This window comes from Bidens hawaiensis, unplaced genomic scaffold (assembly GCF_021521415.1).
Source record: "Bidens hawaiensis isolate Kalapana, Puna unplaced genomic scaffold, B.hawaiensis_p1.1 tig00030549_1, whole genome shotgun sequence".
NCBI classification, from domain to species: domain Eukaryota; kingdom Viridiplantae; phylum Streptophyta; class Magnoliopsida; order Asterales; family Asteraceae; genus Bidens; species Bidens hawaiensis.
In genome coordinates this window covers 145346-160688 of record NW_027495104.1, presented here as the reverse complement: position 1 = coordinate 160688, position 15343 = coordinate 145346, and the positions used below count along the sequence as shown (strand labels likewise).

At 34.6% G+C, this 15343-nt stretch overlaps 1 protein-coding gene, 1 non-coding gene and 2 pseudogenes across 4 annotated transcripts; 2 read left to right on the top strand and 2 right to left on the bottom strand.

Moving 5' to 3' along the window:
• Positions 1-453: 453 nt before the first annotated feature.
• Positions 454-2059, bottom strand: LOC143580703 (F-box protein PP2-B1-like; annotated as a pseudogene). Its single transcript, XR_013143703.1, has 3 exons — positions 1836-2059; positions 1124-1242; positions 454-1039 (listed from the first exon to the last, which is right to left on the bottom strand). The product of XR_013143703.1 is annotated as an F-box protein PP2-B1-like (transcript).
• A 711-nt stretch (positions 2060-2770) lies between these two features.
• Positions 2771-2843, top strand: TRNAA-UGC (transfer RNA alanine (anticodon UGC)). The gene has a single exon. It is a non-coding gene; the product is annotated as a tRNA-Ala (tRNA).
• Positions 2844-4065: 1222 nt separating this feature from the next.
• On the bottom strand, positions 4066-6283 carry LOC143580716 (uncharacterized). The gene is made up of 5 exons (XM_077063666.1): positions 6147-6283; positions 5974-6024; positions 4715-4848; positions 4490-4590; positions 4066-4404 (listed from the first exon to the last, which is right to left on the bottom strand). Exons 2-5 carry the CDS (start codon positions 5995-5997, stop codon positions 4238-4240), a joined length of 426 nt encoding a protein of 141 aa, XP_076919781.1. The 5' UTR covers positions 5998-6024; positions 6147-6283; the 3' UTR covers positions 4066-4237.
• Positions 6284-9465: 3182 nt separating this feature from the next.
• LOC143580715 (phospholipase A(1) LCAT3-like) lies at positions 9466-14065 on the top strand (annotated as a pseudogene). The gene is made up of 11 exons (XR_013143705.1): positions 9466-9694; positions 10736-10827; positions 10916-11043; positions 11197-11332; positions 11905-11956; positions 12075-12175; positions 12268-12447; positions 13332-13489; positions 13568-13622; positions 13724-13777; positions 13877-14065. The product of XR_013143705.1 is annotated as a phospholipase A(1) LCAT3-like (transcript).
• The last annotated feature ends 1278 nt before the right edge of the window (positions 14066-15343 follow it).

Genomic DNA, 15343 nt, shown 5'->3' with positions numbered 1-15343 from the left:
TGGTTCGGGTTTCATGCAAGGCCTCACAACAAGAAGAGGCAGCTATAATTTCCGCTAGGAGCCTAACATTAGTGGGTCAATCTCTCTAGCTCGGGTTGGAATTCTTTTGACACATGAGAACAAATATAAACGAGTTAATAAATGAACAAACATAAACAAAAATTCACAAACATAAATGAATGAATAAAACCGCTGTACGTGCTCATTTCTTTTAACTAAATGTACACAAAATTTTTGTGCTCATTTCTTTTAACTAAATGTACACAAAATTTTATGGGCTGTCCGGTTTAAAAGATTTCACACCCAAACCATGACATGTCATTGCAATCATGATTCATTTTAAGTTTTTAACTAAATTTGTTCACAAAGGAACCAACATCACCACCACTTTTGTACATCCACACACAGTATAAAACGATCATTATGTAATCCTTTTGACAGAAGCAATAACACACCAAAATCCCAAAATCATAAAATAAAAAATGAAATACAACTCCCCTTAAATCTCAAAACTTATTAAAGAAAAGAAAGTACACTCAATTCAAGTTATAAAAGGCTTAGGCCTAATCTCAATCCCTTGAATCACAATCCCACCCTTCCAATTCCTCCCTTTCACTTCCTTCATGCTCATTACAAGTTCACCACCCTCTTCACCAAGCTCAATCTCCATCCACCCATCTTTCCTTTGCTTAGGCACATTACCATGTGAACTCCCCACAACTCGGGCCGGGCTCGAGCCGAGGCTTATGCTTCTGTTCAGGCTTGGGATTGGGGTTGCCTCACGAACTCGGTGGAGACCGGATAACACCTTCTTGCTACACCCCCTTCGGGCTCAAGAAACACTATATGGGTCTGGCTCTCGAGTCCACTTAACCCAACCGAAACTTCCGCTGGTTGGGAATCGAACCCGTGAGTTTCGGATGTTGATTTGAACACCATGAATACTACATAAACCGTGTTTGGTGATAGCATTGAAGTACAAATCCTACCATGCACTTCTAACCAACAAACACTTATGAGCTCCGCCACCTCGGCAAACCTACATTTTGAAACCAAAATCTTAGCTTTATCGATTCGTTTATGCGATTATATATGAACAAGAATCGAGACATTAAATGATTACCGTGACTCGGGTAACGAAATCCATCTCCAGTAACGTGGAGTATCGCCCCATACAATCGATAGATCCCTTGCAGCCAGCATGTAACATTTCTTACCAGTGTGCTTATCCAAAAAGAAGCTCTTGTCAATTCCATCAATAGTGTCAGTTTCATAGTAAACACCACATGACCATGAAGATTTAAACTTTGAAAGTTGAAAACCAAGTAAATTAATATTGCTTAATTGGATCCCAATTTTTAAGGCATTAACAAGTACATCAATTTAATATAATTTATAATTCATAGACACAAACCAACAAGCACACATATAAAGATTCGATCTTTTATACGAAAATGATTGTTAATTACTAGAATTAAATATAACCAAATTTATTATTTATTATTATTATTATTTCTATGTATATGATTTTTAGACACAAATCAACAAGAACACACACAGATTCGATCTTTACGAAAATGATTGTTAATTACTAGAATTAATATTAGACAATTATTATTAATAATAATATTATTATTAATCTAATATTATTTAGTATTGAAATTCTTTGCATCTCAATAACTGTTTGGTTATCTGAGACCATCTCATTATCTCAATACTAGACCATAACAACTTATTATAACTAAATAATAATAATAATAATAATAACAAGCCTCTAATTAATATTAAGAAACTTGTATGAAATGAATGATTAATGAATTATTTTAGAACTTAACCTTATTGCCACCATCAATATTGATGGGATGATCACAAAGCCGAAGAAACAACTGCTTCTTTGAAGAACAACCACCGTCTTCCACCGCGGCCATCTCGTGGGCTAGTGAGTGACACAGCCTTGGACACAAAGCCTTCGGGTATGGACCCAAAGAAGTCATCTACAAACCCATGTTCATGATCCATTTTCAACCGCCGACTTCTCATAATTAATTTGCTAGTGTTTTTTTTTAAGGTTATTGAAGTTGTTGCAAGTGTGCGTGTGTGTGTATTTATATATACGTGGCAGAAAGCTTAGGGGTTAAGGTTTTTGGTGTTAAAATAATATGAAGCGGTGTTGGCGGATTTAAGATGTTTGATGTCACGAGATTTCCAAAAAAGTGTATCGAGTTGATCATTTTAGGTAATTACACGTGTACATTTGTTGCAGATAAAGTTCATGGCCGGTATTATGATTTCAGTTTTAAATTCGGTTTCAAAATATTATAAACTTCTATTATTCTGTTATTGTATTGCTCATGTACGTATTTATCAGGAAATTACTCGTCATGTACTATTTTTAAATAGGTACTATTTTTAGAAGATGACCTTTAGGACTTCCAAGTGCAACCTTTTCTTGTTATTATATAACCTTTTAGCAACTTTTAACTAGTTAGAATACGACTTGCATGCATATCATCACCATACAATATTGTTGAGAGTATTTAAGATATATGATTTTACTAAAGGTAATTTCATGCTTTAGAGTATATAAAATATGAATAATATCATCACATACGATGAGAATATCAAGATCGATTTCCTAATTTAAATAGTTTTGTCTTCGAGTTCACCAAATGTCAAATATTTGAGTCTTCCGTGTTTATTTAACAATAATATTACTATGGAAAACTATGTAACAACATTATAAATATACGAAAGGACTCAAATCATAAAAGGGGATGTAGCTCAAATGGTAGAGCGCTCGCTTTGCATGCGAGAGGCACGGGGTTCGATCCCCCGCATCTCCAAACTATTTTCATATGCACAGTCTCATTCCCAAATGTTTGTCTAGAATATTTCGTCTTCCAGTTATCTCCGTCAGTTTTTTTTTTTTTGCCACCTATAATGTTATGGTTTGTCACTTTGTCTTAGCAGGTGCTTGGAATGAGAGAACGAAGAAGGAATAGAATACTCATTCGGTCAATGGAATTACATTTTGATTAACTTTGTGTATCGTTGGTTCGGTTATGGTACACACTAAAACCAAAATTAAATCATAATTTTCAGTTAACCGAATATGCGTTAACCGAACCGTTAGTTACTTGTTGAGGGATATGCAACATCCCATTTTTTGGGGGGCATATCATAAAATATTAAAAATACACGATAAGGTTTTATTTACACTGGTTGTTTTTACTTATTTTTTTTTTAGTACGGGTAATAAGTGTGTTGGTCATGTTGTTGTCAAATTTCATTTGATATTGATTAAGTGGGTGTATGTTTTGAGGTTCAAGAATGTCTAAATGATTTGAGTCTTAAATTGGGAATTTAATCTTGTTGATTGGAGTTGAGTATGTTCTTATATAAATTTTAGTAAATGGGAGTGATTGTACTGAAGTTGGATGAAAAGTTCATTTTTTGGCCTAACGTATGTGACTAATTCTATGAATGGCAGCTAACTTAAATAATAGGCTACCAAGGTGTTGTGAACTGTGATAAGGTAAAGTATCTTTAAAGTGGCGAGCGTTCAAATTCGATTGTGGACAAAATGATTTAAGATTAGGAGTATGTTAGGAGTGTTTTGAGACCAAGGCCAATAAAACAAAATTGGTTTCCTCATCTCGGTTTGTATAGTAGTTAGCAGTTCGTTTGAAAATTTTCGTCAAAGTTGGTTGAAGCCGACTAAGCTTGCAAGTTGCTAGAAATAAGAAAAGGGCAACCAAAATCTAATAACATTCCAGCTAAAAATTGTGGGTTCAACTACCCCATCAGAATTGGTCAATTCCTAAAGTTCATTGAATTGTTTTTTCAAAAAATTCTGACATAATTTTAAGAGTAAACTATCATAATTTAAAATGAAACAATAGCGTACTCTGTATTCAGAAGACAAAAATATATATTTTGAATGAAAGTAGCAATAATGATCAAATTAGATACAAAAAAAATGACAGTTTACTCTAATTTAAGATTAAAAGACCTTTTACTGTTTTTTGAAAGTCAAACTCATCTACTATAACCAAAAGATATGAGATTAAACCTTCATTGTTATTAAATCCATTGGAACGACGGAATATCAGCTACAAAAATGTGGTTTGTTACAGCTACAAAAGCATTCTAACTTGTTTATTTTAACAAACATTTCCATCAGGGTTTAAGGTTTATGCATTATAGCTTGCAAAGCAGAACATGTATATTGAAATTGTTAGATGTCGATTCTTTCATCTCCTAAACTCGTGGAGTCACCTCCAGATATCATATTCATAAATGTTTTACCAGCATGGCCCACAGCCCGGGAAGTCTTCTTGGCCACGCCAGCAACAACCGGTTGTATTGAGATCACAGGAAGGTTTGCTCGTTCCTCGATCATTGCTAAATAAAGCACATGTCAAAAGTTATTGAATGTCAATTGCAATAATATTTTTCACAAAAATTAAAATATGAGTTGAATGCATACACATAGTTTTTTGTCGAGCCAATGAACCAATTTGTTTGACTCCAGCCTCTGCCGCTTGCACAGCTAGAGCCGACTTATTTACACCATCAGAGATCTCTTGGCTGAGTTCATAAGTTAAGATGATGCATTAAATCAGGCTCTCGCTTCAAGGTTAACAATAAAACATGTGTTTGACTGTTATTAAAATTACGCAAAATACACATAAATAAAAGAGAGAACGATAACCTCAAGTCACTGAGCTCGAGGGTAAGATCACTGATTTCCATGCCAGAAAGCCTGATTGCAGCCATGGTACTAGGAAGCTCCTCACGAGCGGTATCTGCTAACTTTGCAACAGCAATTGCAGTTCTACTTATTGCCTGTCACAAAATCACAGTTATGTTAGTTTGACCAAAATACCCCTGGCTCTTATTTTAGTTCCTAATATAATGTGGTTGCACAAACATAACCATGTGGTGCATTATCCTATGGTGATTAAGCAAAATTAAGTGGGCAAGAAATGACATATGTGGTGCAATTTGCTATGGTGAAGTGGTGATTAAGCAAAATTAAGCGGACAAGAAATGACATACTTTAAAGCAACATCAGTATACAGAAATGAAAACAATGTTATCACCAAACGTAGCTGCTAATAGTCTAGTAAGTTATTATTCTTTTGACATAATACTAGAATACTACAAATGGGTTAAAAATTGTTACAGGGCACTTCATGATAACTCGATAAAGGGGGCCTTCCTAATTGTAACGAAGTGTTAAGAAGCAAATCTCTGATATAACTAATTCAGATGTATGTAAAAGATCATTTCAATAATTTTTTAAGTCAAAACTTAAGCATCACAAACATATAGTGCTTAGCATTTGCCCCATTGTGCTCTATTGATTTTAGACTTCTCAATTGACCTCTGCCAGCCTCAGCACTGTTACCTTAAAGTTTCATGATCAAATGCACTATTATCAACAGTTAAAACTGGGGCAACTACTTAAATTGTTCCTCATTCCTCCAAAAAACAACAATTAATATATTACATCATCAAAGAAAGGTCATCAATGAAGGAATTTTGGTCAATGAAATTCGTACTGCATATGCTCTAAACTAATAAAAGCATGCTATGCTGACAAAGTGCAGCAAAAAAAAAAAAAGTTATCTTTGTGACAAGTCTACCAAAGTCACTATAACTTTATTACATGTCTCTTCATAAAAAAAATATTATAACAAGAATGATCCCCTAAAAACTAGTTTGATTATAATATTCTACTCATATTGGAATCAACCCTATTCTTACCATCTATCAGTAACATACGTGCAAAACTCATACCGTTCATCCATACAAACCAGACATCTAACATGCAACAAATGACCTTTTAACTAGATTGCAGGAAACTATTGATATGGTGCACTGATAAAACCAATGAGTGAATATGCGCTGATAAAACCAATGAGTGAATATGAAAATGGTAACATATGAAAGGCAAAAACGGCTTACATATAGTGCTGGAACAGCTGACATGACAAAACCAACAAACGATGCCGTAGCCTGCATACAACAAACATCAAAATCCAGTTGATTTAATAATTTGTTTCAACATAATAATAATAATAATAATAATAATAAATAATAATAATAATTAGTATAAAGGATGAGGAAATAGGAATGACCGTGCAGGCGATGAATGTTAAAAGGAAGAAGGCCTGATCGCTTAAGCTTAGTTTCACAGGCAACTGAAGCCCAGGGTTTCTAACTTCAACCACAAAATTCTCCGTCTCGTCTTTAGCAGCAGTAACATTTACACTCTTTGCAAATAAGCGTCGTAATTGTGATGTAGATGTAGAGAGAGAGGATTGGTCCGGCGGGGAAAACGAAATTGAGTGAGAAAATAATGACTGTTATTATTATTATTATTATTATTGATACAAGCAGTGGGATTCATTATTGATTTATAAGGCTGAAGTAACGGTGAGGCGGTGGTGGTTGTGGAGGACGGACAAGAAGGTCATGGATGAGGCGGCGAATGTGGAGCTCAAGTCTAGCTACTTGGTCCAAACCTACAGACGTTCAAGCGAATCATGGGGTGGGGTGGGGTGGGGGGGGGGGGCATCACTTTCACATGCACGCATACCGTAACATTACGGGTTTTCCGTATTTGAATTTCTATTCGTTTACCCAACTCGAGAATGTAATTCAGATATTTCGTATTAAAATGAAACTTATATTTATTGCTAGTTAACTTGGTTTAACTTATGTTATATTTTTATAACTTTCACACAACTCTTAGAAACTCTGAAAATCGCTTAAAATGGTAAAAAAAACGCTTTTATAAAACTTCAGGGACTAAAAGTGACTTTTTGGGAAATCTGGAATGTCTCAACCTGTCGCGTATCGCGAAGGGGATGTGCTCTGTCGGTCGCGTAGCTCGATCGACGCCAGCTCAACAATTTGTTTATTAATTTTCGTTCAATGCCAGATCTTTCCTAAACCGACCCAAATCTCGAAACTTGAGGCCCAAACTAAGTAACTTGATATTATATCATGTCCAATCTCCAGCTATTATAACCGAAATCCCTAGGTTATTATACTCGATTTTGTCATACTTGTTCGATTTCACTAAACAAACAATTACCTAATAAACGATTTTGGGGTGTAATATTGGCTTAGTGCCAAACTCTTGTATTTGATACAAGATTGTTAAAAAATGAAATGTAATCCTCATTAATCAATGTGTTGTGAAACCTTATTTTGTTGCATCTCCTATTATCGCTTCAGCGGGGTGTGACAAAGAAATATCGAATAATCTAAAGTATATGGTGCGTATTTTTATAAATATATTAATATTGTGGTTATCAACTCCTAATACAAATTAACTTCTTTCCTAAGTTTTACCTTATAAATATCTTATTGTATCTCATTGTAATACATGCATCTAATCATTGTTGTAAAAAACGCGCATAGGCGTAGAGTACTCAATGAGTAATCCCCTCCTAGGCTGCTTTCTTGGTGAGCCAACCCCGAGTACTTTTCGACTAAGGCCAAGGAATCCCAACTCCCTAATCGGTAGCCTAAGGTCCGCCTAACGACTTTTATAACCTTGCACCTGACTAAAGAAACCCCTCTCTTCACTCTACATCTCTTTTTCATATTCTTCTGTTATTAAGTGTTGTGAACACTCTCTTCTTTCCACGCTCTTTTTTGTATTTTTCTGTTTTTAAGACTCACAACACGTAACACATATACGATTAATTTGAATGTTATCACGCCACATTCTTTTCGTCCTAAAATAACATCTACAACTATTGATCCACTTACATTCGATAAAGCACTTCATGCAAACAAAGTCAACAAATGTTGGTGTCTTTTCACATGTGGTCCATATATGTATACGTTTACACATTTTTATGTGTACAAGTCAGAATATGTGGTATGTGGATGGCTTTTCACTTAGTACTAGAACATATTTATCATAACATAGATTATACGAACAAGATACCAGTTACCACATAAAGTGTATATATTTAAATCATATAGACATGACAGTCTCTAAATTCTTAAATTTATTTTTATATTAGCTAAACAAATACGAGTTATAATAAACCATATAGACATGAAAGTCTCTAAATTCTTAATTTGATTTAATATACACTTTTAATTTGAATAGTTAGTAATTTAAAGATATACACAAAACATAAATTGTTATTTTCATATAATTAGAATATCCCACCAATACAATTTGATTCACTTCTTATTTCTTAACATATCTATCTCGGGTCAAGTTATTCTACAAAGGGTTACAAAAATGAGAAGTGTGAGAAGCCATAAATAATTGACATGTGTCAAGTGTGGACCAAAAGGAAAAGAGTATAGAGGTAATTGTACACATTTTCTCTCTCCACATGCAATGCACATGTTAATACCCCCATCATTTTAGAACGTTTATAACTTTTTCGTATGATATTTTAAAAAAAAAAAAAATTCATCATAATAACAAACGTTTTTTTTATCTTTAATATGAGTATGATTTTGTTATATAAAATTTAAAACAAAAATTACGTCATTGTGTATTTTCGCATACCATTGTGTCTTTTCGCTTATCATTGTGTCTTTTTACACACCATTGTGTCTTTTCGCTTATCATTGTGTCTTTTTTCGTCACTGTGTCTTTTCGCTTATCGTTGTGTCTTTTTTCGTCATTGTGTCTTTTCGCACACCGTTGTGTCTTTTCGCTTATCATTGTGTCTGTTTTCGTCATTGTGTCTTTTCGCTTATCGTTGTGTCTTTTTTCGTCATTGTGTCTTTTCGCTTATCATTGTGTCTTTTTTCGTCATTGTGTCTTTTCGCACACCATTGTGTCTTTTCGTTTATCATTGTGTATTTTTTCGTCATTGTGTCTTTTCACACATCATTGTGTCTTTTCGTTTATCATTATGTCTTTTTTCGTCATTGTGTCTTTTCGCACACCATTGTGTCTTTTCGTTTATCATTGTATCTTTTCGCACACTATTGTGTCTTTTCGTTTATCATTGTGTATTTTTTCGTCATTGTGTCTTTTCACACACCATTATGTATTTTCGCTTATCACTGTGTCTTTTTTCGTCATTGTGTCTTTTCGCACACCATTGTGTCTTTTCGCTTATCATTGTGTCTTTTTTCATCATTGTGTTTTGTTCGTCATTGTGTCTTTCAACTCATCATTATGTTTTTTAAATACTAATAACACCGTTGTGTAATAATAATATGTAAAAATAACGATAAAATAACAATAAATTATCTAATACATAAAACACAATGATTAATACATATTACATAATAACTTGAAACGAAAAAAACAATGATGAATTGGTATAACACAATGGCCTAAAAGGCCGGACACAATTGTGAATACGTGAATACGTATAACACACAATGACCAAATATATATATACATACATATACATATACATATACATATAATAACACTGTAACTAGTAACTACTAATCAATTCCCAGATCAGAGGAACAACATGGTGGGCGGAGGAAAATGGTGATCAGAGCTCCGGTGGTGATGACGTGGCAGATCTTGACCCGGTAGTCCTGGTCAGCGGCGTCGGTGGGTCTATTTTGAACTTCAAGCCGAAGAGCTGGCTCGGGTTCACGACCCGTGTCTGGGTCCGTATTCTTCTTGCTGATTTGGAGTTCAGAAAGAGATTATGGTCTCTTTACAATCCTCATACTGGTTCCTTTTTTTTTCTTTTTTCTCTCTCTTAAATATTTAGTGTTTGGTAGGTTTTGAACTGGGTTTGATTTCGAGCTAAAATGTTAGTAAACGAGCTCGAGCTGAGCTCATGAATTATATAAAAAATCTTGAGTATATATAAACGAAACCTCCTAAATTGAGTAAATGACTTCAGATTGCTTTACTTGTAAATTGAGACTTTTCATGCATCGGACCTTAAACGGGTTATAAGATCTCTCATTAAATAAAAAACTAATCACACCAAATTTTTGATAAGAAAATCATCTAAAATATTTATGATTAAAAAAATAAGTGGGTCATGGTCTCATCAAACCCAGATAGTTTCAAACCGGGTTGTAACATCTTATTTATTTCTTTAACTCTGTCATCATTAAATCCTAAGTAATAATCAACAACCTTACAATAAATAAAATTAAAATCCAAAAAAACATATAACTATTAGAAACGAATAATGTAAAACAACCCCGTAATACGGGGATAAAAACTAGTATATTATATTTAATACATATTTTTTTAATAATTGCTATATATGATTTTTTAATAACAATAACTATATATATATCTAATAACAATTACAAATATATAGAAATTAATTAATAAATAATAAACGAAAGCACGCCTAGGGGGCCGGGTGAATTACATATAAAGATATACAAAAACGAAGAGGGGTGGCTCAAATCTTCGGCTGAGGCGGGTAAAATTACGCTACGTATAAAAAATTCGGCTAAAAACTACTCATGAACCGAGCTCCAGTCGAGCTCAGGCTTGGCTTGACTCGTTTGCACATCTACTGTTGTTATGTCTTTACTGGGCAGTAGTTCTGTATTTTTCCTTTTGGATTCTTGTATAGTTATATTTTGTGATGTGAATTGTGATCATATCAGTTTAGTGCTACTGGTAATCAAGAATCAAGTTAGTGAATAGTGATTACTTAAATTTTGTGCTAATTAAGAAAGTGATTATTTCAGTTAGTGCCAATCCATAATCTGAATATGGGAATTCATTGTTTTGGGATTACAGGCTACACAGAAGCATTGGATGATAGTTCTGATCTTGTTATTCCACAAGATGATTATGGACTTTATGCAATCGATATTTTGGATCCCTCATATGTATGTTTCTGTCTAATAATATTATTCATTGCTTTCAAGAATGGTTGTCTTGTTTATTTATGCATATTTGTATTTTGTGGCATCTCAGTTGATAAAATGTCTACACGTGACGGATATATACCATTTTCATGACATGATTGATATGCTTGTAAATTGTGGATACAAGAAAGGAACCACACTGTTTGGATACGGTTATGACTTTCGCCAAAGCAATAGGTACTTTAGTCTTTACTTAACACTTTAGCTTTCAGTAATTAAGGGGTGTTTGGATGTGCGTTTCAGTATGACATAATTACTAAAAATCGCACATCCAAACACCCCTTGAGACACATCAGCATGTCAGCTTAGTTGTTACTGTAATGATGGCAGAACTGACCAATCAATGAACGGCCTCAAGGAAAAGTTGGAGACAGCATATAAAGCTTCGGGGGGTAGAAAAGTCAACCTTATATCACACTCGATGGGCGGATTGTTAGTTTCGTGTTTCATATCACTTCATTCTGATGTACGACCATACGCCCGATTACCTTCTTTTATATTCTCATTGTGTGTGTATTTATGACAATGTACTTAATAGTAGGGCAGTTTAAAAAGCTTGTGGCTCGCTCGAAACAAACTCGCTCAGGCTCAGCTCTTTTTAAAGCCTAAATTATATATATATACAAAAATTATATCCCAAGTTTTAATACACACACATACATACATGTATGTATAATTCAAATCACACTTACGATGCGGAGTATACGAAGTGAAGAAAAAGTCCACATGGTGGCGTTTCGTAATTACTCTTCTACGAAATTGCCAACACACTTTCTTTTGTCTCTGCTTCATACTATTCGCATGTTAAAGGTGATTTGTACCTGATCTCAACATGTGTAAAAACATAACATTTAAAATAACGGAGTTATCTCGACGAGCCACAAGCTGTCTCGAGCTCTTTATGTGCCAAGCTCGAGCTCAACATTTCAGCTCGTTACTGGTATCTTTAACTTTGAGATCGAGCCCAACCTGGCTTGGCTTGTTTACATATATACTTCATAGTGACTGAAGAACATGACACATGTCTAGTTGCTATAGGTGTTCGCTAAGTACGTGAATAAGTGGATAACTATTGCAACTCCTTTCCAAGGTATAACTACATTTCTTTTCACTTTTTGTTGCCATAATATTGATTGTTTTAACTTACAATAGTATTCAGAATTAGTAACTAATTTGCACTAGCTAATGTTTACGTATATGCGCATCAGGTGCACCAGGATGCATAAATGATTCCCTTTTAACCGGATTACAATTTGTGGAGGGACTTGAAAGCTACTTCTTTGTATAAAGTTGGTCAATGCATCAACTGGTAAAACATAATGATTTTGACTCATTTGAGAAAATAATTAGCTATTAAAAACGAAACCGTCTAAGTTTTTTTTTTTTTTTTTGTGTTTTCAGTTGGTAGAATGTCCGTCTGTATATGAGATGCTTTCTAATCCAGAGTTCAAATGGAAAAAGGAACCTGAAATTGTGGTATGGAGAAATAACTCAGAAAACGAACAAGATTCGGTCAAAAGGGCAACATATGGCATATCTGGGTGTGTGGGGCTGTTTGAAGAAGCATTGAAGGACAATGAGGTACTTGCTTTGACCAAAAAAGTCAAAAAGCCGAGATTTGAAACTTCTTTCTGAGTTAGTAAATTGACCCAAAAAGTCAATGACCCGAGATTTGAAACTTCTTTCTGAGTTAGTAAATTGACCCAAAAAGTCAATGACCCGAGATTTGAAACTTCTTTCTGATTTAGTAAGTTGGCCCAAAACGTGAGAACCCGATATTTGAAACTTCTTTCTGAATCAGTAAGTTAACCCAAAAGGTCAACAACCCGGGATTTAAATCTTCTTTCTGAGTTAGTAAGTTGACCCAAAAAGTCCAATCCCGAGATTTGAAACTTCTTTCTGAGTTAGTAAGTTGACCCAAAAAGTCCAATCCCGAGATTTGAAACTTCTTTCTGAGTTAGTAAGTTGAACCAAAAAGTCAAAAGCCCGAGATTTGAAACTTCTTTCTGAGTTAGTAAATTGACCCAAAAAGTCAATGACCCGAGATTTGAAACTTCTTTCTGAGTTAGTAAGTTGACCCAAAACTTCAGAACCCGATATTTGAAACTTCTTTCTGAGTCAGTAAGTTTACCCAAAAAGTCAACAACCCGGGATTTGAATCTTCTTTCTGAGTTAGTAAGTTGACCCCAAAAGTCAAATCCCGAGATTTGAAACTTCTTTCTGAGTTAGTAAGTTGACCCAAAAAGTCAAAAACCCGAGATTTGAAACTGCTTTCTGAGTTAGTAAATTGACCCAAAAAGTCAAAAACCTGAGATCTAAAATTTTATCCTGAGTCCGTAAACTGGCCCTAAAAGCGAACAACCCGAGATTTAAAACTTTTTTTCCGAGTCAGTAAATCGTCCCAAAAAGTCAAATGACCACATGTAATTAGAAGTCAACTCTTTTGTCTTGTTCAACCGTGGCAGATTGAATACAACAAGAAGACTATACCGTTACCATTCAATCAAGATATCTACAAATGGGCTGCTACCACACGCAAGATGTTAAACAATGTGCAGCTACCCGAAGGGATTGATTTCTACAACATTTATGGAACATCATGGGATACACCTTTTGATGTTTGGTATGTTTGACAAAGATGGCATTTAAAAACATAATGTCGTACTATTTTGTGTTTTCTGATTGAAATGTGTGTGTGTAGTTATGGTTCAGAAACGGATCCAATTAACGACCCGTCTGAAATATGCCATACATTGGTAAGCCACTCAGATCCATCAATTACCATTCAAAACGAACCGTTTGACCTGAACCTGTTTCAATCCGTTAACATTGAGTGTTTACTGTTTGTTTTGTGCAGCCTGAATACTCATACGTGGATGGAGATGGAACGGTCCCAGCTGAGTCAGCAATGGTATTGTCCCTGCATTTAGTATTATATATATTGTGTGTGTTTAAATGTTTAATAATCTGGTCAAACATCATTGACCCGGAACTGGAATGTGATCTACAGGCAGATGGATTTGACGCAATAGAGGGAGTAGGAATCCCGGGTGCTCACCGGCCACTACTAAGAGATGAAACTGTATTTGAATATATACGGAAGTGGTTGGGAATCCAAGAACTGAGCAGGTCTCGGGTGAAGAGCTCTAACGTTGTTGATGTCGGTTCGTCTTGAATTACGCATGTTTTTGTGTCCTGGTAATTCATGATCTAAGAACATGCAAAAGTATTTGTAGGTTATGCTGTATTATTCTTTGTGACATAAGAGTTGACATTATGGGTCCTCATGCTAAAATCATTCATTATGTAACAGGTGACAAAATTGTTAGATCAGTCGTTAGATACGCTGTATCACTTTGTATGTCTCATATATATGTTATTTATATATGATGTTGTAGTGTGTAATACTACATAGTTATGTTGATGATGCCAACTCCATGAAAGAAGAAAGAATAAATGGTCCCGCCAGTTGGAGGATCGGAAGAACGGTGTTCCCGCCCATGCTGCACCATTCTTCCCGGTCTTCCAACCGGCGGCTTCGGTACCGCTGCCATCACCAACCCGCTACAATTTGGCTTCTGTGTCTGCTCCATCTTTTGTTCCGCTTAGTTCACCTTTATAACTCTGTCCCTCTTTAAGTTGTATTGCATATAATTAATACGCCAATGAATTTAAAAGAAAAATATATACCAATCGAAATATCATATTTACAAATTAATACCTTTATGATTTGTCAACACGTAAACCAACTAAAAGTGAATAAATAAATTAAATTTAAAATTTAAACTTAAAAGATTTTCGAATGTTATGTTATCATTTGAAATTAATCTCAAAATTCAAACTTAAATATCTTCGGATGCTACAGCATCATTTGAACATTTAAGTTATTTAAATAAGAAAGATGGACTTTTGTATCACTTATTATAAATGTTGCTAGTAATACTTTAGAGTTAAACAAAACAAAACGAAGGAAATTATGTTTGTGGAGGCGGTTTAAGACTTCTTTAAAAGATGACTACCGTCTCGCCACCACATTATTCGATCACCGCCATCGTACTCTTTGACCCGTCGTTGCATTCTTGATCGCCGGGGAAGATTTGGTCGTTTTCAACTTCTAATATAGGTGTATAAATGCAAGATGATACAAACCCAAAAAAGTTAACTAGGAAACTGATAATTTTGTAATTTTTGTACTTATCGGTTTTCAACTTTTACTCTCTTGGGTTTGTATAGTCTTTTATTTATGCCTCTATTGCTTGAAGATATAAGTTACAAAAGACACATTTGAATGTTGCGATTATAGCCTTAAAGGCCTGTTCTATGTAAAATTCTATACAAATGCATTAGTAAGATTTTATGTAATACGACAAAAGGAGCCTAGATTACTAATTTACTAATTTACTATAATTGATGCTAATGAGTGAGAATGCTTTTGTTCCTCGTCACTTGAGTAGCGACAATATAGGCGTTCTTGTCA